The 22,721-nt window shown below is 39.7% G+C and overlaps 1 protein-coding gene across 2 annotated transcripts; it reads left to right on the top strand.

The window, feature by feature from the left end:
* Positions 1 to 2,974: 2,974 nt before the first annotated feature.
* hnrnpl (heterogeneous nuclear ribonucleoprotein L) lies at positions 2,975 to 22,589 on the top strand. Of its 2 annotated transcripts, XM_041801028.1 has the most exons (14): positions 2,975 to 3,091; positions 3,512 to 3,630; positions 7,760 to 7,997; positions 11,256 to 11,341; positions 11,466 to 11,562; positions 11,669 to 11,741; positions 19,645 to 19,680; positions 19,950 to 20,018; positions 20,110 to 20,360; positions 20,951 to 21,072; positions 21,185 to 21,386; positions 21,477 to 21,534; positions 21,701 to 21,796; positions 21,910 to 22,589. In XM_041801028.1, the coding sequence occupies exons 1-14, from the start codon at positions 3,008 to 3,010 to the stop codon at positions 21,966 to 21,968; spliced, it is 1,590 nt and encodes a 529-aa protein (XP_041656962.1). In that variant the 5' UTR covers positions 2,975 to 3,007; the 3' UTR covers positions 21,969 to 22,589. The 2 variants fall into 2 exon arrangements, with proteins under 2 accessions (XP_041656962.1, XP_041656964.1); XM_041801030.1 differs by lacking the exon at positions 19,645 to 19,680.
* Positions 22,590 to 22,721: the final 132 nt, after the last annotated feature.

Consider the following 22,721-nt stretch of genomic DNA (forward strand, 5'->3'; position numbering starts at 1 on the left):
CTCAAAAACAGATGATCTCAATTGTAACCTCCAAGCCTTTCTAAATTTCCCCTTGTGGGACTAATAAAGGAATATCTTATCTTATGATGTGATTCTGTGTTCCACTTCATCTGAGAATTGGTCAGAGGTAGATTTACCCACTCATTGAAGTCCACTACAGCTCTCTTCTTGTCCCAGGCCTCGTCCCGCCTGCTGCATCAGTGTTCATATCTACAGTTCCCTTTGTTGTGGCTTCTTTATTACCTGCAGCGAGGGCAAATTAAAAATCCCTCCATCCCACCAATTTCCCTGCATAGTTTTCAGTGGCTCTAAAGTCTCTCTGAGAGCTCTGACATCATCCACGTTGATCACATAAATATTCACTATTTAGATAGTCATGTGAAGCCTACATGGAGAAACAACCCCAGCACTAAACATGCAGTGGATCGTAGTAAAATTACTTTGAGTTTATATTAAAGGATTCTGACAATATGTCTTCTAGGTCAGTGGTTCTCAACTGGTGGGTCAGGATCCAGACCGGGTCGTGAAGCTGTTTCCATCCATCCATTTCTACACTGCTTATCCCATTTGGGTTTCTGGGAAGCTGTCTCTAGTGGGTCACAAATCAACAGCAGGAAAAAAATATGCAGCAAAAAGTTTACGATGTAAAAATCCCACAAGTGGACATACAGAACAAATCTACATTTGTTAGCTGTTCTCGTGATAGGTTGTAAATTTCAGTCTTTTTCTCAAGATTTCAACTTAACAGTCCACTTTTCCTGGATAACAAAGCTGGTTCCCCAAGATAAGACAGGGAAATGCTGGCTTATGGAAACTCTGAAGTAGCCTGACATAAACCCCCTCAAAAATAAAACTCTGCATCAACATAACATAGACCACAAGCCCTGTGATTGGTCTGCTGGTTAGCACTGGGGGACAGCAGTCTCTAGATGTTTTCATGGCACTTTTCTGCTACAGAGCTGTAACTTAGAGCTTTGGCTCTGCTGGCATTGAGGCATTCATACTTATTCTATCATAGTGTGATATTTTTCCTCGTCAATTCACAGTGTTTTGGCATTTTGAGATGCTGAGAAAGTACAGCACAGCTGGAGCTCCACATACTCATACAATCATGCACAAACATGGCCCTTTGCTCCCCTCCTGGCTACACGTATCCTGTTTTTGGCTGTTTATTCTGTTGCTTTAAAGACAGCTACTCAGTGCTGACTAGCACTTAGGTGGAACATTGCAGATTCATGCAGACACACAAACACAAAAGCCTGTAGTGTTCATGATGGCATAGACCACCCACCGCGTAGATTTGTCACGGAGGTATAAATCAGGCTGTAGGTCAGCTGTAGACGGGATGTAAGGCATGGGCTGTCAGCTGAGCTGCCACCTTTGTCCCTATAATTGATGCTATGCTTCCATAATGTTTTTATCTCTAAAGGATTACAGGGTAAATATCAATATTTTCACTTTTGCCACTTGGTTTGACAATTAAAGCTTCGATTTTTTTTTTTTCGTTTGCAGAGAGCAGCAGGTGTATTTCCTGTGTGTACTTTAGGTGCAAGCAAAGAACTGCAAAATAACTTTTTCAATTTTCTATGTGATCATGTGCTTTATCTCTGTTGGTTTTTCTAAAATCTCCATGTTCGCAGCTAGTCCTGGGGAATCTGCTCCCAAATTGTCTGTTTTTAAAGTTAGATTCTTTTAAGAAAGCACTATATCATAATAAAGTCAATCACACAAAAGAAAACAAAGTTTACTATTTATGTGCACAGATTTAAATAAATAGATGAACTGGAAGTGTTTGAGTTTTAGGCCAATGATCAGTAGGAAGTATTTTCTTCAGGCTGTTATTAAAAACTAACTTTATTTTTAAATGAATAAACTGATCTCCGTCAAGCAGTGTTTATTTTTTATTCCAAAGCACCCACTGAAATAATCTCACCAAAGTGTCAGTAAGTGTTGATCAGGAAGGCACTACATGGACCCATCATTTAACTGAAAACAATGAAAATTTGATTGTACCTAGAATCTGCCAGTAGGTGTGACTATTTGAAAGTGATTCATTCACCTCAGCTGTCTTATATGTTATTTATCAATGGTGTAATTCAATGTATTTGTATTTGAATGTATTTGATCTGATATGAAGAGAAATGTATTGTAATTTATTGCAAGTTGTCATAAAATACATTTTAATTTTAATTGTGTCTCTTTTCATTACGTTGGGCTTCTCCGTTCTGTCCAGGGCCTTGATGCAGCCTAGTCTTTCTGGAGTTTAGTGTATAGATAAAGTTATATGAACATTTATCTTTAGTCACAAAAATGTGAATTAACATTTTCTTGGTAATTCATTTTTTTCTCAAAATGCATATAAATCATACTATTCAGTTCTGGCAGAGAAACAAGGTCAGGTTAAAAAGCTGCTGTTTTCAAATGAGAAAGTTTTCATAGATTTTATAAGCCACAGTTATAAAGTATTACAGATCCACCGCTATTCAAAATCAATGACCCATTGCTAGCCCCGACTCCTCCCTGGAACGATAGGATACTATCAGTGATTGACAGGGGGGACTCCACCAATGAAAGATGTAGCCGGTGACGCTTTGCGGTTGCATTAAAAGCCATGGGAAATCCAAAAATATTTAAGCTATCTTTGCCGTTGTTGTAAAAAATAAAATAGTTACCACGTCATCATTATAACTATAATTGAAAAATACTGATTTTCAGTTTGAGGAAAGGTCTGCTGTGCTCACAGCGTTGACACCCCAAACAAACGCAGTCATATCTTCAAAATATGCAATTATTTTAATCAGTATTCCATCTGGGAAATAAGATGCTGCTTGGGGACAGCATCTGAATGTGGACTATTTAATAATTATGCATTTAAAGCCAGGAACTGCCTCCTATCGACAAATAACGGTTGATTTTATGCTATAGATTTTCACCCGGTCAGTGTAAGTGCTCCCTTTTCCCATACACTCTGAAAGCAGCAGTAGGCCGGCACTGGGGACAGGACAACATGGCTGCTGCTGCGGGCAGGTACTACGGAGAAGGCGGCAGAGCAACGAAAAGACAGAAAACCGAAGACGGAGGAATGACAACGGTGCGTGTTTCTTCATATACGTTAACGTTTGAGTTTTATGGTGTAAAAATATGTAAAACTTTCTTTTGTTGGAGAGAAGAGCCAGGTAGCTAACCGACGCAAACCTGTTATCGTTAACGCCAACTCGGTTAACGTTAGCTTCAGCTAACAACATCCATGGGGGTTCTGGTTCTTATTTTAATTAACAGTTAAAGAATATAACTGGTGTTTGCAGATTTAGTTGAAAATATATTAATAATGTACCTTTATGGCGAATATTCTTGTGAATATTCGACGTTTATCCATGCAAGCGTTTGACCTGAACGTTAGTGACGTTAGTAACGCAAATATGAAACATTAACGGTTTTAAAGTAAAGCTTATAGACTGGAGCTGAACCCAGACGTTTATTATGATCTGTAAACATCATGTTTGTGTTCTAGGAGAGCTACGATGACCCTCATAAACCGCTGCCTTCCCCGGTGGTACACATCAGGGGCCTGGTTGACGGTATTATGGAGGCAGACCTGGTGGAGGCCCTGCAGGAGTTTGGGGCTATCAGGTAAAAACGGAGCTCATTAATTAATATACTGTCCGTCAGATATGTATCCTCTGTTTTTGTGATGTCCCGTAACTCCCCTCATACAGTCTCCATGGATCTAGATTTGTTCACATAGACAAACACAGACAGTGCATACAATACCATATCAACACAGTAATGTTATCAATCTAGAAAATCTAGAAAGTAAAACTTTCTGCCTCCTGTGGTTGATTGCTCGTGTCTAGTATTATTTCCACTGTCCCATATGGGGCAATTTCCATGTATACAACTTTATGAAGCAGCACTATGGACCAGTAACTTCCTGAGAAATTATCTGGGGTTTTTACGGCGGTTAGGGGTCAGGGCGTGGGTGTGGAGTTTGGATGTTATCCCCATCCAGGCGTGGGTTCTCTCCGGTACCCCGGCTTCCTCTCACCACCAAAGACATGCTTGTTAGGTTAATCGGTGACTCTAAATTGGCTGTAGGTGTGAGTGGGAGCTTACCTGGTTGTTTGTCTCAATATGTGAGCCTGCCATTGACTACCCCGCCTCTCGACCAATGACAGCTGGGATAGGCTCCGGCCCCCGCGACCCCGAACGGGATGAGCGGTGTAGAAAATGGATGGTTTGATAGAAATCAGCTGGTGTGAAAAATATGTTGAAAACAATGGTTCTTTAAGTAGGGGTCATGAGACAATGAGTGGTGGTGTTTGTTGGGAGTTGCAAGATGCTCTCAATAAAACAAAGATCATTCAAAACGTTTGAAATGGTATATCCAAGCATTGTAGATCTACAGATAATGTTGAACATTTTTGTAGAATGGTGCTGGAAATGGAGACTTCTGGAAAATCAAGATGAAACACAAATAGTACATTTTAGGAAAAAATCTTAACCAAGGAGCTTGTTTGTACTTAAGTTAGCTGGTGGTATCATATGGTGATCAGTATAAATACCTTGGCTTGACATTGGATGAACTCATGACATTTTAAAAAAGCGGTGAGCGTTCTCTCACAGTCAGCTGGTAGAGCCCTTGGATCAGTTTTAAAATGAAGTTAAATACTGTGGTGATCTTCGATTTCAAACTTAAGCACAGCTGAACACACAACAATTAATGTGTGTCTAGTGTCTGACTATGCCTCTGGTATTTTGGGGTTCCAGGAACACCGAAGTTGTAATTCTATACATAACAGGGCTTTTTGTCCTCTTGGGAGTGCATAAATTCACATCAGCCATGGCTGTAGGTGGAGATATTGGATGGCAGTAAAGATGTCTGATCAGAGACTCTTCAATTGGGAGACCTTTCATTGTAATCCCAGGGTCAGTGAGTTAAAATGTGTGCTTTATGCAAAAATATGTAATTCATTTCTCAAAATAAGTTGCTATGTCACATTCAGGACATGAATAGTGCGGTTTATTATGTACAGACAAAAAATGTCTGTTGGTATTCTGGTTAAACCAACTACAAACATATTGTCTTCTGAAGAAAACTTACAACCTTGAGGCTTCAACAAATAACATTTTTATCTGCCTGGGAGGAAAGGCAGAATGTATTTATTACTGAGCTGGGAAAAGATCATGTAACTTTGTAACTGCTCGTAATGGATGGAATTTTTAAACCCTGCAATGGTATTTCTGGTGTTTTATAAATTCATGAGGGTTTGGGACTTTTTGTGCATGACATGTAAACAAAGTACAATCAGTAAGTCGATCATAAGCCGTTTTTACACAGAGATTCCACAATGAAGGCGAAAAGGAATGCCCGTATCTGTTCCGCAACAAACAATTCACACAAAGGTATAACAGAGCCGCTCACGCTGGAGCTTACACACAGCCCAGCGTCCCGTAATCAGATGGCAGCCGCTGCCCGAGCTGCTGCTTTCAATGAAACTCCAAACTCTGGATTTCTTGGTTCAAAACTTTGTATTTTCTAAATAAAATATGGGGAAAATAACAAGAACATTCATTTTGATCGATTAGAACCAATAGACTTTTTCCCTCCATGTTTCTGAGTTGGAGGTCTGACTTTAAGCATTGTCACAGTGCACATATTTATGTTGGAGTTCGAAAACTTCAGAGTACCGAGCTCAGTTGAACACATCATGGAACTTTTCAGACGCCGCTGTGAGCAGAGATGTCTGCTCTCTCCTCTCCTGTACAGAGTTTGATCAGCTCTCTAACCTCGCAGTCTCTCCGGTTAATCCACATTATTCTTTTTTTTTAATCCCCCTGTTATTTTCTCCGATGAAATGCCGCTCGATTAAACCGCGCTGGTTGTTAAATCTCCCGTTTATGGAGACAGCAGCGCACACTCGCCGTTTCAGAATGCCGTGGCGTCCTTTCACATTCATTGCGAAATATTCTGTTACAGCTCTGATACTACCTCTCGATTCAGATCAGAGGTGGGGCGAGATCAACCCCCCATTGCAGAACGGCACTGACACTCCTGCTGTAGAGCTTCTTTGATATCATCTTAGAGATGCATTTTCTCACATTTTAAGGTTTATGGTATCTTTATTAATACAAAGAATTTAAATTCATTTGTTGTGTTTGGAATTCCAAAGATAAAAACATCAAATAACAGCATTACTAAGTCACATTTCAAGTTAAATCCAGACAAAATACCATAAAAATTATACTTGATGTTAAATCAAACATAATTGATTGAATCCATTCATGATGTTTTTACTGACACCTGAATGTAATTTTCAAGAGACTTTCACGAGACAGTGGCTCTACCACATCCAACAGCTGGTCGTTAACCAGCATAACAAGATAAGACAGAGAAGAAAGTAACAGTGTCAGATGGCACAGCTGAAGTCTTACAGACTTCAGAGATGCTAAAAAACGAACTTACCATCTCTTGACTTAAGGAGCAATTTATCTCGACAAGTTCAAAGATCACAATTCTAAATCTGTTTTCCCATTCACAGTTATTTCTGTTACGTGTGTTCATCCTGGTCAACTAGTCATAATGTAAATTTTATTTAAATAATTTCCAAGTCAAATAAAATTCAAATTACTGCATGTAACTTTTGAATAGAACTTTGCCTGGGATTTAACTTGTAATGCACATCTCTATTATGTTCTTATTTTGTAACATCATGAGCATTGAAAAGTACTTTTAAGGCGACTGTATTTCATTTCTGCAAAATTCTGATCGACTGAAAAAGTCTAATATCAGCACTTATCAGAAAAGGAAAATGCTAATACTGATATATATGTGAAGAACCCTAATCAGACATGCTGAGCAACATAGAATGCCAGCCAAACTGTACATTTTATAAATGGATATAACCACCCTGACATCATCCATTGCATGAGCTTTCATTTTAAAGCCTAAGTTTGGTTTATTTTGGCTTTTGTCCCTTGGCTATTTCATGACAGAAGTTAGTTTAATTTGATGGGAGGATTCTAAAGACATGGTTTCATTTCTATCCTGGATACCAGAGGGCTTTGGTTGTGGTTTGTTATTCACAAGATGACTATATGATGACCATTTGTACAGTTAAATCAATGATAAGCATAAGAGGATATATTCACAAACGAGCGGTAATTTCATATGGGTAAGCGGATAGAGTTTGAGGAACTGTTGAAAGAATATCCAGTGTTTGCAGCACATAAGCTATATCATCACAACCTTTCAACTTGTTCATGATAGATCAGTGAAAGTTCCTTGAACCTCTCCTGTTGTACTCACAAATAGTTAGTTTGTGTGAGTTTGTTGTTAGTTTTTGTGATGACAAAAACTAACAAAAAGTAATTTAGTTTTCATCAAGATGACTAAAACTAGACTTAAATGTTTTTGAGTTTTCATTAGCTAAAACTAAAAAGGGTAGAAATGACTAAAATGTGACTAAAACTAAAAGACGTGATCCAAAGACTGAAACTGAAATTAAAAATAGCTGCCAAAATTAACACTGGTACCTGGCAGGGAAAAGTCCATGTAAAATTGTTGTGAAAAATTTAGCTGTTTGCATAGCATTGCAAGTGTCTTCCTCGACTACTTTATTCAGTCAGTGTTCAGAGATTTAATGAATTGATTAACCGTCTACCTCAATAGCAAGTTCATCTAAGTTGCCTGTAATGGTTTAAAATGGATTGAGATCATGATTTGAAAACAGTATATTTTTCTTTGAATATTTATCTACAGTTACGTGGTCATGATGCCAAAGAAGCGCCAAGCGCTGGTTGAGTACGAGGACATGAACGGCTCCTGTAATGCTGTAAACTACGCAGCAGAGAACCAGGTTTACATAGCAGGACACCCTGCCTTCATCAATTACTCCACCAGCCAGAAGATCTCCAGGCCTGGAGACTCTGATGACACCCGGAGCGTCAACAATGTGCTGCTGCTCACCATCATCAACCCCATCTACCCTATCACCACGGTAATGTGACGGAAATATGAACATTGCAGGCTGTAATGGCATTACCCTGATTGAAGCAGTGATTGAAGTGGATTCATTTGTATATTACTATAAATTTAACTTTTGTAATTACTCAGGTAAATGCATATAAAACCCTGTTATTTAAAACTTGGATGCCATTATTAAAACTTGATTACAATGAAGGGACCCTTACAACTTCCTGAAAGCTATGTTTTGATAGAGCTGCTGTTTTACATGCGTCAGTGAAATAGTATATCCAGGGTTGCTTAGACAATGCATTATCACTAATTAGCAATCCGTTTTGTGCATTTGATTTCCAGTGACTGCACTTTAAGTGCATCCCTACTGTGCATTAACAATAAGTTTTCAGTTACAACCTGATATCAGAACTCACTTGCCTGCCTGTTAGGCAAGAAACAGCCCATATGTTATTCCCATGGCTCTTATACCATGGCTTAGTATCCTCCATGTGGTTAGCAGTGAAGCTGCTTGCATTACAAGTAAATAGAGGCAAATTAGCCATTAGCTAAGAGGCTAGTGGTGCCTCTCTCACAGATCATGTCACTTGATGGGTTGGTCGCTAATTTGTGCCAACATGGGTTGTGTCTGCACAACCAATCCAGTCCAGATAAAGGCATCACATACCACCTTAATATGCAGTCTGCACATTCAGGCCTAAAATAAACTTAAAACAAAAAGTAAGGAAATTTGTGTTTGGTACATTATTTCTTTGTTGTAACGATGCTTCTTGGCAATAAATTTTAGACTGTTGGAAAGTCTGTTTATTACCCTTTTAAATGGCGCCACACTTTTAAGGATCGTGCATTTGTGGGATGAGCAGTGGAGCTGAGTATGTGGGTTGGGCCCATGAAAAATTTGCCAAATCTTCTCTGCCAATGCCAAACAGCGGATTCTGCCATTGACTCTTGTTTGGTGTTTGGTGGATTGGATGATTGAAGTTTGAAGAGACAAGACATATTGACAATTTAACAATTAATTCATTTAACAAACAGAAGCCTCAGTAGCGTGTGGAAGAACCAATCACAGCCACAGCAGCCTGGCTCCTCCTCCTCATGCTGGTCGCCAGCCTGGTCACACACTGCTGTGGGATGGCATCCCATTCTTCAGCATTTGTCGTAAGTCAGCCAACGTGGTTGTGTTGGTCACTCTGGCATGAACAGCACACCCAAGCTGATCCCACAAGTGTTCAGTGGGGTTAAGGTCAGGACTGCTGGCAGGCCATTCCATCCTCTCCACTCCCAAATTCTGGAGATAGTCTCTGATAAACCCCGCTCTGTGGGGGCTAGTGTTGTCATCTTGGAGGATAGAGTTCTTGCTGACAGGGTGAGAAAACAGTATTCTTGGGGTGTCATCTTCTTGGGACGCCCACTTCGAAGCCTGTCTCTGACATTCCCCATTATATGGAACTTGGCCTTCAGTTTGGAGATGGTACTAGGTTTCACTTCAAACAATGCCACAACTTGGTTTTGCGGAACACCAGCTTAAAGTTGCCCAACCAACGGGCCCTATCCAGATCAGTCAAACGTGGCATGCCAATTCTTGAAGCAGACTTCTACTGACCACTGTAGCAGGGCCCATGCTCACAGGTGCTGTGGGGGTACCAGAAGCTTAAAACAAGAGTCAATAGCGACAGAAAAATAAGCTGTTTGGCATTGGCAAAAAAGATTTTGCGCATTTTTCACGGGTGCAACCCACATACTCAGCTCTGCTGCTCATCCAACGAATGCATGTTCCTTACAAATGTGGCATCATTTAAAAGGGTAATAAACAGGCTTTCCAACGGTATAAGATTTATTACCAAGACGCATTGTTACAACAAAGAAATAATCTACCACAATCTACACAAATTTCCTTACTTTTTGTTCTAAGTTTATTTTCAGTACACATTGGGTGCATCAACACAGAGCAATTTGGATTATCACTTGGTATTTGAATTTCCAAAACAGTTTTGAATCCTGTTAATGCATTGTGAGTTTTTGTCATTCCAGTGTTTTTGTCTGTTAAGACGTGTGATGCTCAATAAACCCTAAATGGTCTTCTTTTTTCCTCAGCTTCACAATACAATACGTATCACAGCACAGAGGCCACGATACAATACATACATAGCATGATGCATGTTGATAAGGGGATATAACACCAAAAAAATGGCCATATTGATTGCATAATATCTGTATCGCTTTGTGTATCGGCAAGGTGCGTGTGACAATATGTTGCTAATTTTTTTTTGAGTACAGGCCTACATCCCATCACACATCTTTTGTTTTTTTAGATTTATTTTTGGGCTTTTGGTGCCTTTATTGATAGTGGAGGACAGTGGATAGAGTTGCAAACAGGGATAAGAGATCAGGGAGAGACATGCAGGAAATTAACCTGACATGCCAGATGGATGTGTTTCACAAATCCATCTGAAAGGGCAGAGGATTTGAAAAAAAACTTAGAGTGTGATTGGATGAACGTTCTGTCTGTCACATTTTTACGGGCCAATCAGAGCAACAAACCACGTGACATAGCCATGACCGAGGTGCGCGTGCGCAGCTACCAAGGAATAACGCTAACCATGGCGACTGTAGACGTGTCAATACACGATTTTCGTTGTTTTTGAAAACAAAACAACTCACTGCTGTTCTTTGTTCTTCTTTTAACTAAGAAATGTTGTCAAGTTCTGATAAAACTGGTGCTTTAGCAGCATCCACACTAATGTCTTACACCATAATTGCACTGGCCTCTTGTTGCTGCTTGCATACGTCACGACTCCGCCGCGCCTGAAAGTACTGCCCCTCATCGCTGATTAGTCCTGTCACTTTCTAACTGGCCCCAAACAGTTCAGACAGGATCTTTGCAAGATGAATTTGCCAGTGAGAAACGTGGAAAGGGGCGTATCCATCTGCTTTGCAAGGTTAGTGGGAAATGGCCACAGGCCGGATTCCAACCTGGGCCCGCGTGCACAGGGCCCATTTTAAATCACTTTGCCATCTGCACTCCATCACGTATGTGTTTTAAGAAAGGAAAGCTTTCTTTCCATTTGCTGAAGGGAAAAGTTCACAACCCCCAGTACCTTCAAATGCAGGGACTCTCATAGATTCACATATACATTGTACAGTTGTGCATGTCTTGGAATTTAAACTTGGGTATTGTTCAGTAAAACCATGTGAAATGTGTAGTCATTTATGTTTTTAAAAGTGCTATGCTATTGGTAAATCAGAGGATCTACATGAAAATATCTGTGTGCTTCTGCAGGATGTTCTCTACACCATCTGTAACAACTGTGGTCCAGTACAGAGGATTGTCATCTTCAGAAAGAATGGTGTTCAGGCCATGGTCGAATATCCTTTTTAAGATGGTAGAGCTACCTTTATAGTTAGTGATGCTACTTAACCATGTTTCCTTGTAGTGTGGTCCTCAGATACTTTGGTGTAATAAGACCTCTCCTTAACTCAATGCTGCTACGTTTGATTCGGTGCAGAGCGCACAGAGGGCCAAAGCATCTCTGAATGGGGCAGACATCTATTCTGGCTGCTGCACCCTCAAAATCGAATATGCCAAGGTAAGTGTACGCCTGTATCTCATCAACCTTTGTACCCATTTACTAAGCATTAGAAGTTAATGAGGGGAAACTAGTTGTGATTTCTGTAACTCAATCCCCTTCACAGCCCACACGCCTTAATGTGTTCAAGAATGACCAGGACACGTGGGACTACACCAACCCAAACCTCAGTGGCCAAGGTAACCTGCAGCCCCCTCTCCTTCCTTCCCCCTTTTTTCTTCCTCTCCTCCTTTCATGGCACTGTATGGGATGTTCAGGGTTCTCTGCCTCCGGGGGTATTGCCTTTGATCACACATGAATGTTCACCATGCTGCTCAGAGGCAGTATTCCTGCGATGCCTTCACAGCATTTTCTCGCCACACAGCAGGCTCAAAGTAAGGGCATGAGGAGCAACCTCAAGGGCAGCCGACCTCAAATGCAGGCTCATGCATGAAGCCAAATTCACCCGTCACAGAAGCACATATAGGCGCACCATACCTCACATATTGTAGGTTCACATTCCCTGTAGAGCATGTCACAGCTGCACAACTTCACAGCTCATTCTTTCACACATAGTGGAGATTTTATTGAAGCTTAAAGCAGACAATGCACAAGCAAGCTGAGTAACTTGGTGTGACTACAAGGCACACTGAAAGTTAAAGGTCCCATGATGTTACATAACAAGTTTGCAATTCATTTTATATATTGACCTCTAATGGTGTTTTCACAGTACATGGTTTGATATCAACCATTTGAGGAGTATACTTAAAATGAAAGCCTGCAAAAACATCTTACCTATTAGTCTTTAGAATTTATTTCACTGACTTCCACTGAAGTTGGCCATGCAACATTTTTAAAGCTGTATTATTTCTTAAGTTAAGGAATGATAAAGAGAGGATAAAATAAAGAAGCTTCATCAGCAGAAACACAGTATTAAAGAGGGCTTCCAATAACATTTGCTCAGTTTATATGTTAGGATTCCTACATTGTTCGTAGTAGTTTATAATGTATGTAATTGTTTAAAGTGATTTAGCTGAATATTGAAACCCTGTGTGTTTTTAATCCCTTGCTTTCGGGGCAAGACTCCTAGGATAACCAACATTTTCTCTCACATTTGAGGATGAAAATAGATCAGACATTGTCTTACTGGTCACTGTTCCTGCTCTGTTGTTTGATTTGGCAACTACACAAACCAGATGCTAGCATAAAATTGATGGTATACAACAGATAAACATTGGTAACTGATGGCCCATGTTTGTAAACAAGGCCTATATTGGATGCTGTTAAACTGTTGCATCACTACATCCCTAGTTTATAGTTAACACTGGTTTTACCAAGGGCTGTATTGTTTGCGGTGGGCTGCTCCTCTCATGAACAAGCAGACTCAATAGCCCTTTCCTCACTGTACATCGGCAACAACACCAAAAAAGCTCCACTGTCATTGCCCTACGAGACAATCGTACTGATTTTGAATACTGGTGCCCCTGTCTGTTGAATCAGTGTTTGTTCAGTGCTGCAGAAGCATGAGACAACATAGTATAGCAAGAAACTCACATAAGCACACAGGGCTGCTCTTTGCTATTGGGTATGCTCTTTGCCATAGCTTTCCCCCTGACTCTTTTTCGTACATAAGAAGTTGGCAGGACAGTAGGGTATGGCAGTATTTTCAATACGAAAATGTAAAGAAAGTGGTACATAGGCTGTTGAGGGTTATGCTTACATCTAACCACTCAACTGAAATTATGGGGAACCATATTAAACACGTGCAAAGAGGAATGAAGGCTGGAGGAGCTAGCTGTTAACTTTAGCCACTCTCTACTTGCTAAACCAGCCTCTCTTCATATACCCACTGACGAAATGACCCTGTGGTGAATTTGACTGTTTCTTCGCATCTCCTCCACTTTAGACTGGTCAGTTAAATCTGATCTAAGTGCACGTTTAGCCATATAGGTCCATGTGGGAATATCCCAAGTTTTAGGGTGTAATTGTCTGCTTTGAAACAGCAGTCTAAATTAGCCAAGTGGTGAAAACAGTTCAAAATCAAAACTTTAATGCTCTTTTATGAGGCATCAGGGGCCGCATGCTGAGCTGCTTCTAAATTAAATCCTAGTTTTTGTAATACCATCGACATGTACAATTTTAAATTCAAACTTGGTTTTGTATCAACCTTTCTTTTTGTACAGTCAAATTTTACAATAAGGAAAAAATGACTTTTTAGTTAAATTATAGGCTATATGTTTTTCATACTGAAGAAGAGAAAAATCCAGGAGACAAACTTTTTTTTCATGGGACCTTTAACACAAAACATACTATACAAACACACGTACGGTGCCTTGACATTATTGAACTTTCGGAAATATATTTTGTGAGTAATTCTAAGAAAACTTTAGACTCATTGACAGACTGATTAAACACAGATTTTTAAAGAGTAACTAAATCCCAGAGTTTTGGCTGAGATACATTTTCCTGAAATTGATGGCTTTATGGACAGGGCTGGGAGAAGGGAGAAATAGGATGCCCAACTTCCATCTTAGTGGGATTACCATTAGCCACACTATCAAACCATCTATGCTGCTTTTGCAGATTCAGTTTTTTGCCATATTGCCATTTTCCACCTGGGGTAGATTGACCGTGAGCTACCTGAGTAAACTGATGGTATATGCACCTGTTGAAGACACACATTCATAGTTTATTATTCTGTTTTTAATATAAATACAGTTTATTCGCAATCTTGGAGAAAAGACCTGCAACAACCCACAATCCCAAATACTCAGCAACATCTGATTGGTGTAACCCACTGCTGCCTGAAATTTAGGCTATTGGCTGCTACTGCTGGATTTAATGGTTGTGGAAAAAGATGGCAGCAACTGTTTAGCCTTGTGGTGACAAAAGCTGACACCATGTGCATCACCAGCCACCAGATCAGCCAATGGAAAATATTCATTGTAGTAGCTGGGTTTCAACAAGTAGAGGGCAGTCCGTGCATATTTCTAGCATAAAATATTAAATCTTCATTCTCAAATGTTTAGATTTGGACCATAACTGAACCTCAATAACCCAGTATTACTAATAAACACCAATATTCGAAGTTTTTTTTGGCTAAAAAGAGTGGTCTGGGGTTTTAGTTACTCTTTAAAAGTATTGATCACGTCACTGAAATGTTGTGCTATAGCCTGATTGAGAAGACAACAGTGCAATGCATATTATTACAGATTTGCCTTGAATTCTTTGTGTTCAGCAGTAGAATATTGCTTTGATTTAGAAATCAAGTACAAAGAAATACTTAACTTTTGTGTATATGTAAAGAGGACGTGTTTTATTTACTTTCCAGACATACACTGTTAAATAATGCAGTTGTTTGTTTTGTACACAACAAGGACCACAACATGTATATTTCATACAGGTGTCAACATCTTTCTTGATACTCAAAGTTTGTGCTGCCTTACCATCCAGAGGTACTCCTTGTGTCCTCACTGTGCAAACTCATACAGGCTCACCTCAACCTCTATCAGACACAGTGGCTTCTACAGCTACAGTATGACAGCAACCACAGCCACAGCTAATGTAAACTGCTCTGTGGCACACATCGGACACAGTGGGGCAAAATACTGGAACACAACCTCAACTCAGTACTTCCTTATTCCAAGCCCATCATCACCCCTACCTCCACCACCTGACATGGGACTCATTTCAGTTTGAGGGACAGAAATACTCCAAGGCCACTTGAACAGACATCTCGCATATCCACGTTGATAGATTGATAGAAGCATCAACCACCAGCTCTTTACCAGTACAGCACATCTCATCTGCAGAGCTCCGAGGAGACACAACACATTGATGATGTGGGTGGGAGTCATGTGGGTGGTCGTTGTGGCCACGCCTCCTAGCCCTTGGAATGTGCCCGCCATAACACAACCACAGGGACCAACAGAGGAGTTTTCAGACACACTCAGCCTGACCAGGGAACAGACGACACCACATACTGGGGCAGTAAACAAAAAAGACGCCATGAAAACACCACGAGCTGAACATCCACGGCAATACACAGCTGAACCGCCCATGACAGCACATCGTCACGCAGATATTCCAGATGACTTATTGTCAAACTACATGCTTTTTACTTTGCAAGTGGCCGACAGCCATTAAACCAAATAAGCAAGCACCATGTGAGCGTCCATTTTTACATGAGAAGAAAATTCCATGGGGGGGCCTACGAAGACACAAGCATCAAACACCTTTCAAGCATACAAGCACAGAGGCAAACAGATTAAACCCTTTTTTCTTAAGCTTTCTACATTTATGGACTCTGGTGTTCTGTATTTTCCTTACCTTACCTTCTTCCCCATTTCCCTCCTCTCTGTGCTGTTCTTATGTTTCTGCGTTGTTTCATTTTTCCTTTTTTTTTGCACTGGCCCATAGTGATGCCTTTAACGCCTCCCGTGTGATGCAGGTTTGGCTCAGTGTGTCTGTGGACAGACAGCCCACTCTCAAACGGTGCAAATGTCCTGCTTTGTGATCAGAGCACGGTAAGCTGGAAATGAGCCTCAAATAGCAACTTTGAAAACAAAGCGGCAGCAAGTCAAAAACCGAGCATGGATGTGTGGATGTACTTTTCTCTCTGGTGGTGGGGATTCAAAGAAAGAAGGAAGGAAGGAGGAAAAGACTGAAGGAGGAGAATGAGTTGAGGCTGGAATCAAGAGGTTGATGGGTAGCATCGTTGCTGAAGACTGCCCCCTACCTGCCCACTGTGTCCCATGCTCCATGTGTGGTGCTGTAAGTACTTTAGAGAAATGAATGAATCTCACCTGATGTTTAAAGGTTTTTCTCTGAAAATAAAACATGTTGGTTGATTTATGTTGGAAATGTTGTATTTTTATAATGTAATATCATATAGACCTGCAGTAACACAAGCAAACAACAAACTACAGCCATGTTGTTGACAGATTAACTCCTTAATGTCCTGGTAATTTCTATATAACCACTCCTATGTGCTGTCTCTGGATATCAACGTGTACTTTAGAAAAATAAGAACCCTAGAAGTAAACTGCCTGCTTGTAAAAAAGTAACTGGAAACATACATACATGTCTTAGATAAAAGAATTCCCAGTTAAGACTGATCATTGCAGATAGATTATCTTCTGGTCAGTAAGCATATTACTGTGGCTCTATCTTTAAACAGTTTCCTGTGGAACATTTGGTCTGGCATCTTTTTTCATCTTTTTTTTTTAATCAACATAAACCATATGGCAAAAAATTACTGTTCTACCCTTTATTTCATTTAGAGATGTATTAATATAGCTTAAGACTCAATATATTGCCATGCCCTAATTGATAATTAGCAATTTTCCTGAGAATTAGTGATATTTGGGTTTTAATGCTGGTTTTTATTGGTTTTGCTGGTTCAACATTTGTTCACAGTTCAAAAATGGCTTCAAAAGAAGCATTTGTACCCTGGGATGATGCTTTAAAATGTCTTAAATATCCACAGGGTTAAAAAAAATTTAAGTGTATTAATCAATTGAACTAAACTTGAGGTTTAACCAAAAAAGTCTTAAATGTAACAATAAAAGGTTTGCAGTGTTTTTTTTTGTTTGTTTGTTTTATAGTTTGTTTTAGGCTTTTAAATTATTAGAATTTAGAATTAAAAAAACATTGTAAGTATCCCAAAATGTGCAATTATACCTTGATTTCTTTTTTCTTAAACTCAAGTGTATGCTGCTCTACTCTAATGCTTTAACACCAGTGCAAAACTCTGATAAAGGTGCTTTTAGATCAGGGATGGGCAACTTTGGTTACCAAGAGTGCCACATTAATTTTCTTGTCAATGCCAAAGGGCCAAATTGTCAGATATTCTTAATTTTACCAATTGTAATTACTAATAATTAGGTGAAAGGAAGAATATGTTGCTGTTCTGATCATTTATAATACCCCCATATAGTTTTGAACTTTAGTGCAAATAGAAAATAGCTGCTCTTTGAATGCAGTGAACATGATAGTTGCTTGTTCATATTTATTTTTTGCTTGCGACATTAATTTTTGGAGAACAGTATTTCTGTAGAGCAGTGGGGATCCTAATTCCCAAGGAGAAGGAGTTCTCTGGTCTGAGCCAGTTTAGTACCATCTCACTCCTGAAATTGGGGGGGAATATTTTCTAGTATCATGCCAAAGAGGTTGTCTAGTTATGTAGAGGTTAGTAACCTAACAGACACAACAGTGCAAAAAGCAGGGATCCAGGGTTTTGCCGGGTGAATAGAAAACACAAGCATTAAACAGGGATTTTCACGCATCTCTGGGAGATGTTCACTGAGCACCAGTCCTTTCTGTAGGGCACAAGTACTGTGTCTTGTGTTTATTCAGAAGACTTTTTTTTTTATCAAATGCATTTAAAATTTTACAGAAATATTTACAGCCAGTTATATATTCTAATTTCTGTCAGCCAACTAAACACATACCAGTAATCAAAGATTATCAGAGAAAAGTTTCTATATCCATGTATTTTGAAGGTTTTTGCTGTTATCTTCCCATTTATTGTTAGTGATATTTAAAATTACCTATGGGGGCCACAATAAGTGAGGTGCAGGGCCGCTTGTGGCCCCTGGGCAGCCAGTTGCCCACCCCGTTGTAGATCGTGGTATAACTACTACAAATCTTACATAATGAGGCTTTGTTGTATATTTTCTTCTTAGAAATTGCATACATATTTTTATTATTTTACACATATTAGCCATGATGCTTGTCATTTAAGTCACCATTGGTCGTTGGTGGCCAACTACTTGAGTTCCAGTTTCAAATGTGTGTTCTCTCCCTCTCACCAAAACAGCTCCCACTAATATTTAAGTGAGGAGCAGAGGGAGCCATGACATTTTCTCTGATTACTTGAAAAAGTGAGAGAGCGAAAGAAGATGGGAGAGATGCAATCTCAGTGTTACATTTTAGCCACAGGTAGACTGCTTTATTTCACATCTGAATAAAAGGAGTCGACCTAGTCATCATGACGTCACCTTTTGATTTGTGGACTCCAGTTTGGTGTGTCTGCAGTCAATGACTTGTACTTCAAAACCAAAGGTGGCTAATAGTTTAGAGGATTCAGCAGCAGAGAAGGAAGTGCTATGTCATCAACTAATGATGGCTTATACCATATAACTGATGCAAAAGGAGCACACTTGATTACTGTTAAAATTAAAACCTTGCTCTATAAACTGTCTTTTGGTTCACTAAGGTGTTGGACAAGATATTCGCCACAGAATTGTGCAAATAATGTAATTCATAAGGTAATAATGCCCTAAGGCATTGAGGGGTATGATTTGCAGATGTCATGTTTAAAAAATAGAGGCTTAAATTAAGAGATTAATCCGTAATAAATCTAAGAATATGTAGGCCGGTTCAGAGACTGATGGTGTTGTTGCCCCCTGCTGGACATAAAGAATGTATTTTAAAGGCAGCTATGCTGCATTCACTTCGTGTATGAGTCCTTGTAGTCCTTCAGTTGTTTTTCACATCATTAATACCGCTTGGATAAATAGATGGATAACTAAAGATTATGGATAAAAAAAATCCATACATTTCTGTAACAGCAGTTAAACATGTTTCATAACTCTAAACAACAGAAAAACATTGTTTTTTCTTGCAGTGAGAGATACGTTTCAGTTTTCGTGATGTTTTTTTTTTCTAGCAGGCTACTGTAGTCCTTGAGCAAACTTTACTGGTTGATATTTTAACAATAATGGTGTAGACCTGTCATTAACACTACAGCACTCAGTGATTTGGTTGTCTGTTTTTGTCAGGGCTGCATCATCTTGGGTTAGTTTAATTTGAGGTGTTTGAAAATGCAACAACACAAACATTTAATGTTGCTGACCTACCTTCCACGGTGTAATCTAGAGTACTGGTAATGCCTGATGTTGTTAAACTCCTGATGTTACTCCTTTGTCTTCTCCTGGTGTCAATAAAACTTGTTTAGACTGTGCTTACAGCGCATAGCACTGATGAATATTTTCTCCTGAATGTCTCAGCTCAGTATGATTGCCTAGAATTTTAAGTATTGTATTAATGCAGTGTTGACAACTGTACACTTTTTAAATATGGATTTGTGTACCTGCACAGATGCTGATGGTGAAGGCAATTGGAACAATTCACAAGGTGTGTGCGTGTGTGTTTGTACTAGGATGGCTAATGTCAGAGGTCTTCTAAAACATATTTGAAAGCAAAGTCATTAAAAAATCTCCATTATGTCGTATATTTATCAAATAGAGCCTGCAGACTGATTTAACACTGAAGATGTCATCAGGCCTCTCTGTTGCATGTCGTTCACAAGCTTGTTCTTTAGCACATAGTTCCACTATGAAGTGATTGTTTGGTAACTGGAGCACAGAAACTGTTTGAAAGTTAACGATTATTTTCCATTTCAGATCCTAATGCCAACCCCAACAAACGCCAGAGGCAGCCTGCTCTGCTGGGAGACCACCCACCAGATTACGGTAAATATTTGAACCCATTAGTCTGACCCACAGAAGAATGAACAGCAAAGACCTATAATATCTTTACTCCTGGTGTTTTTCATATATTAAGGTGGCCCTCAGGGAGGTTATCACGGCTACAATGATGACAGCTATGGCCCTCCTCCTCCCCACCGCATGGGGCCAGGTATGGGAGGGCGTGGTCGTGGTAGCACACGCTATGGCCCTGGATATGGACCACCACCCCCAGAGTACGGCCCTCATGCTGACTCACCGGTTCTGATGGTTTATGGCCTGGAGCCCTCGAAGATCAACGCTGACAAGGTCTTCAACATCTTCTGTCTGTACGGAAACGTGGAGCGGGTGAGTGGACTGATGCTAGCCAGATATGAGCCATCAGTGAAAGGTGCTGCATACCTGCTGAATTTCATTTACAATGGTGATCCGCTTAATCTTTGTCCGGCAGTTCACTTATCTTAGACAGCTACACTCCAGCATTGCTTTTCTCAGCCATAGACACCGGAGATCATGTTGATCAATGGCTAGAAGCATCAATTCAAATCCATTGATTACAATTTTTTAATAGAAAATCAGCCAGTAATAGTTACATTTTCAATTACTTGGGTTCTATCAAGCTTTTCCTCAATGACTTGGGGCTTAAAGCCCAGCAGGCCCACACATTAGCCCATATTGTACAACTGAAAAGATTAGATCAGGGTGTCTGCTTTAATGATGTTACGTATAATGATTACTAGCCTTCAGAGACAGTCAACACTGTCTGTATACCTGACAGGTAGTGTATGTGTGGTTAAGTACTCAGAATGCTATCAGTTGAATACGTATATTTAAAACAAATAAGGGAACAAAAAGGCAGATTAAAATAGGTGCAGTCAAAGAAAAGTTATTTAGTGCTCTTACTGCTGTTCATGAGCTGAATGTTTCTCCTGGTTCAGGTTAAGTTTATGAAGAGTAAACCTGGAGCAGCGATGGTGGAGATGGGAGACTGTTACTCTGTGGACAGAGCCATTACTCATCTCAACAACAACTTCCTTTTTGGACAGAAACTCAATGTTTGGTAAGTGAAGTTTTTTACAGTCTTAAAACTTAAGTATGGTTTTGAAAGGAAAACCGGGCAGAGTGCAGGATCAGACATTAAAACTCAAGACCCCCGTCTCTTCCCTCTGCAGTGTGTCCAAGCAGCAGGCCATCGTCCCAGGACAGTGCTACCAGTTAGAGGACAACACCAGCAGCTTCAAAGATTTCCATGGATCCCGCAACAACCGTTTCACCTCCCCGGAGCAGGCCGCCAAGAACAGAATCCAGCATCCCAGCAACGTCCTTCACTTCTTCAACGCACAGCCCGACATCTCAACAGAGATCTTCAACCAGGTGAGAAGATCCAGAAGGCTCTGTCTGCAGTTTGGATTCCTCTGAAATGACCTGAAACCCTTACTAAGATGCGTCCCTTCTTGCTTCCAGGTCTGTGATGAACTGGGAATAAAGAAACCAGAAAGTGTGAAACTTTTCACTGGAAAGAGTGAGTGATTTTATTTACATGCTGGTATATTGTTAATGATGATCAAGTATGCATTTTTTCATATTTTTATCATTTCAGATTCACTGTTGTTTTATCTAAACGTGTAATTTATTCAGTAAAGTTTGATCTATGATGTAAATCCAGAGTTATTTGTTTGCCACCAAAGGTGAGCGAAGTTCATCTGGTCTTTTGGAGTGGGAATCCATCAACGATGCCATGGAAGCTCTTGCCATGATGAACCATTACCAGATGAAAAACCCCAGTGAGTCTTTATGTCATTATAATAACATACCAGTAATGCATTCTTTAATTTTAGTGTGTTTCAAAGCTTTCATCATGCCTTTTACCTTTAAGATAAATGTTTTTGTGTTTCAGGTGGGCCTTACCCATACACACTGAAGCTGTGTTTCTCTACTACACACCATGCCAACTAAATCTGCTCTCCTCAAACTCTTTGTAACATTTAGTGTCTTTGCATAGAGTATCCTGTTGTTCTGTTGTCACGTCCCATTCAAACTTTGAATCAGTATTGACATGAACTAGGATTGATGTTCAGATTATGTTCCTTAAAAACAATGAATTTATACGCTTAATTTTACCTTGATCATGTTTTAATCTGATTGTTTTTTTTAATTTTGTGTTCACAACTCTAGATTTAAACTTGAAGAACATTTCAATGTGGACCTCAGTTTTTGTTTCTTAAATCAAGTGAACAGTAAAGTCACTGCTGGTGTAACCAGGCTGCACATCCTCAGAGGTGTTTGTTTTTCACTCCTGACCAGGACACGTCCATGTCCATGAGCAAATAAAATCCATTTATTGTCATGTTGTTCCAGAGATGAAGAGCTGTAGTTTTCTGTAAAGAAGATTCAAACTGACGCTTCTGTGTTTGTACTGAACTGTTTTTGTTGATGCCCTGACTAAAGAATCATAACATGACAATTAAATGATGACCCACATGTGAGAGATAATTCTCTGGACGTTTTCAGACACAATCCAAATTTAATGTTCATTTGTTCCCTTTTTTTTTTTAGTAAATGATATGGTGATGATTACTCTGGCTGGATTTACTCTGTTGTCTCAAGATTCTGTTTGTGCTCCACAGAATACCTTAGCTTGGTTCAGACACAAACCTCTGCATATGTAGCACCTGTAATAACATGTTCTCAGAGCTAATCCTCATCCTT

Source organism: Cheilinus undulatus, linkage group 12 (assembly GCF_018320785.1).
Source record: "Cheilinus undulatus linkage group 12, ASM1832078v1, whole genome shotgun sequence".
In the NCBI taxonomy this organism is placed as follows: Eukaryota; Metazoa; Chordata; class Actinopteri; order Labriformes; family Labridae; genus Cheilinus; species Cheilinus undulatus.

Bases quoted from the DNA above. Each gene is read 5' to 3' on its own strand.
- hnrnpl (XM_041801028.1), top strand. From the start codon at position 3,008: ATGGCTGCTGCTGCGGGCAGGTACTACGGAGAAGGCGGCAGAGCAACG. The intron at 3,092-3,511 runs GTGCGTGTTTCT...TTTGTGTTCTAG, and splicing joins AAGACGGAGGAATGACAACG to GAGAGCTACGATGACCCTCA. The intron at 11,742-19,644 runs GTAACCTGCAGC...GTACCTGCACAG, and splicing joins CCCAAACCTCAGTGGCCAAG to ATGCTGATGGTGAAGGCAAT.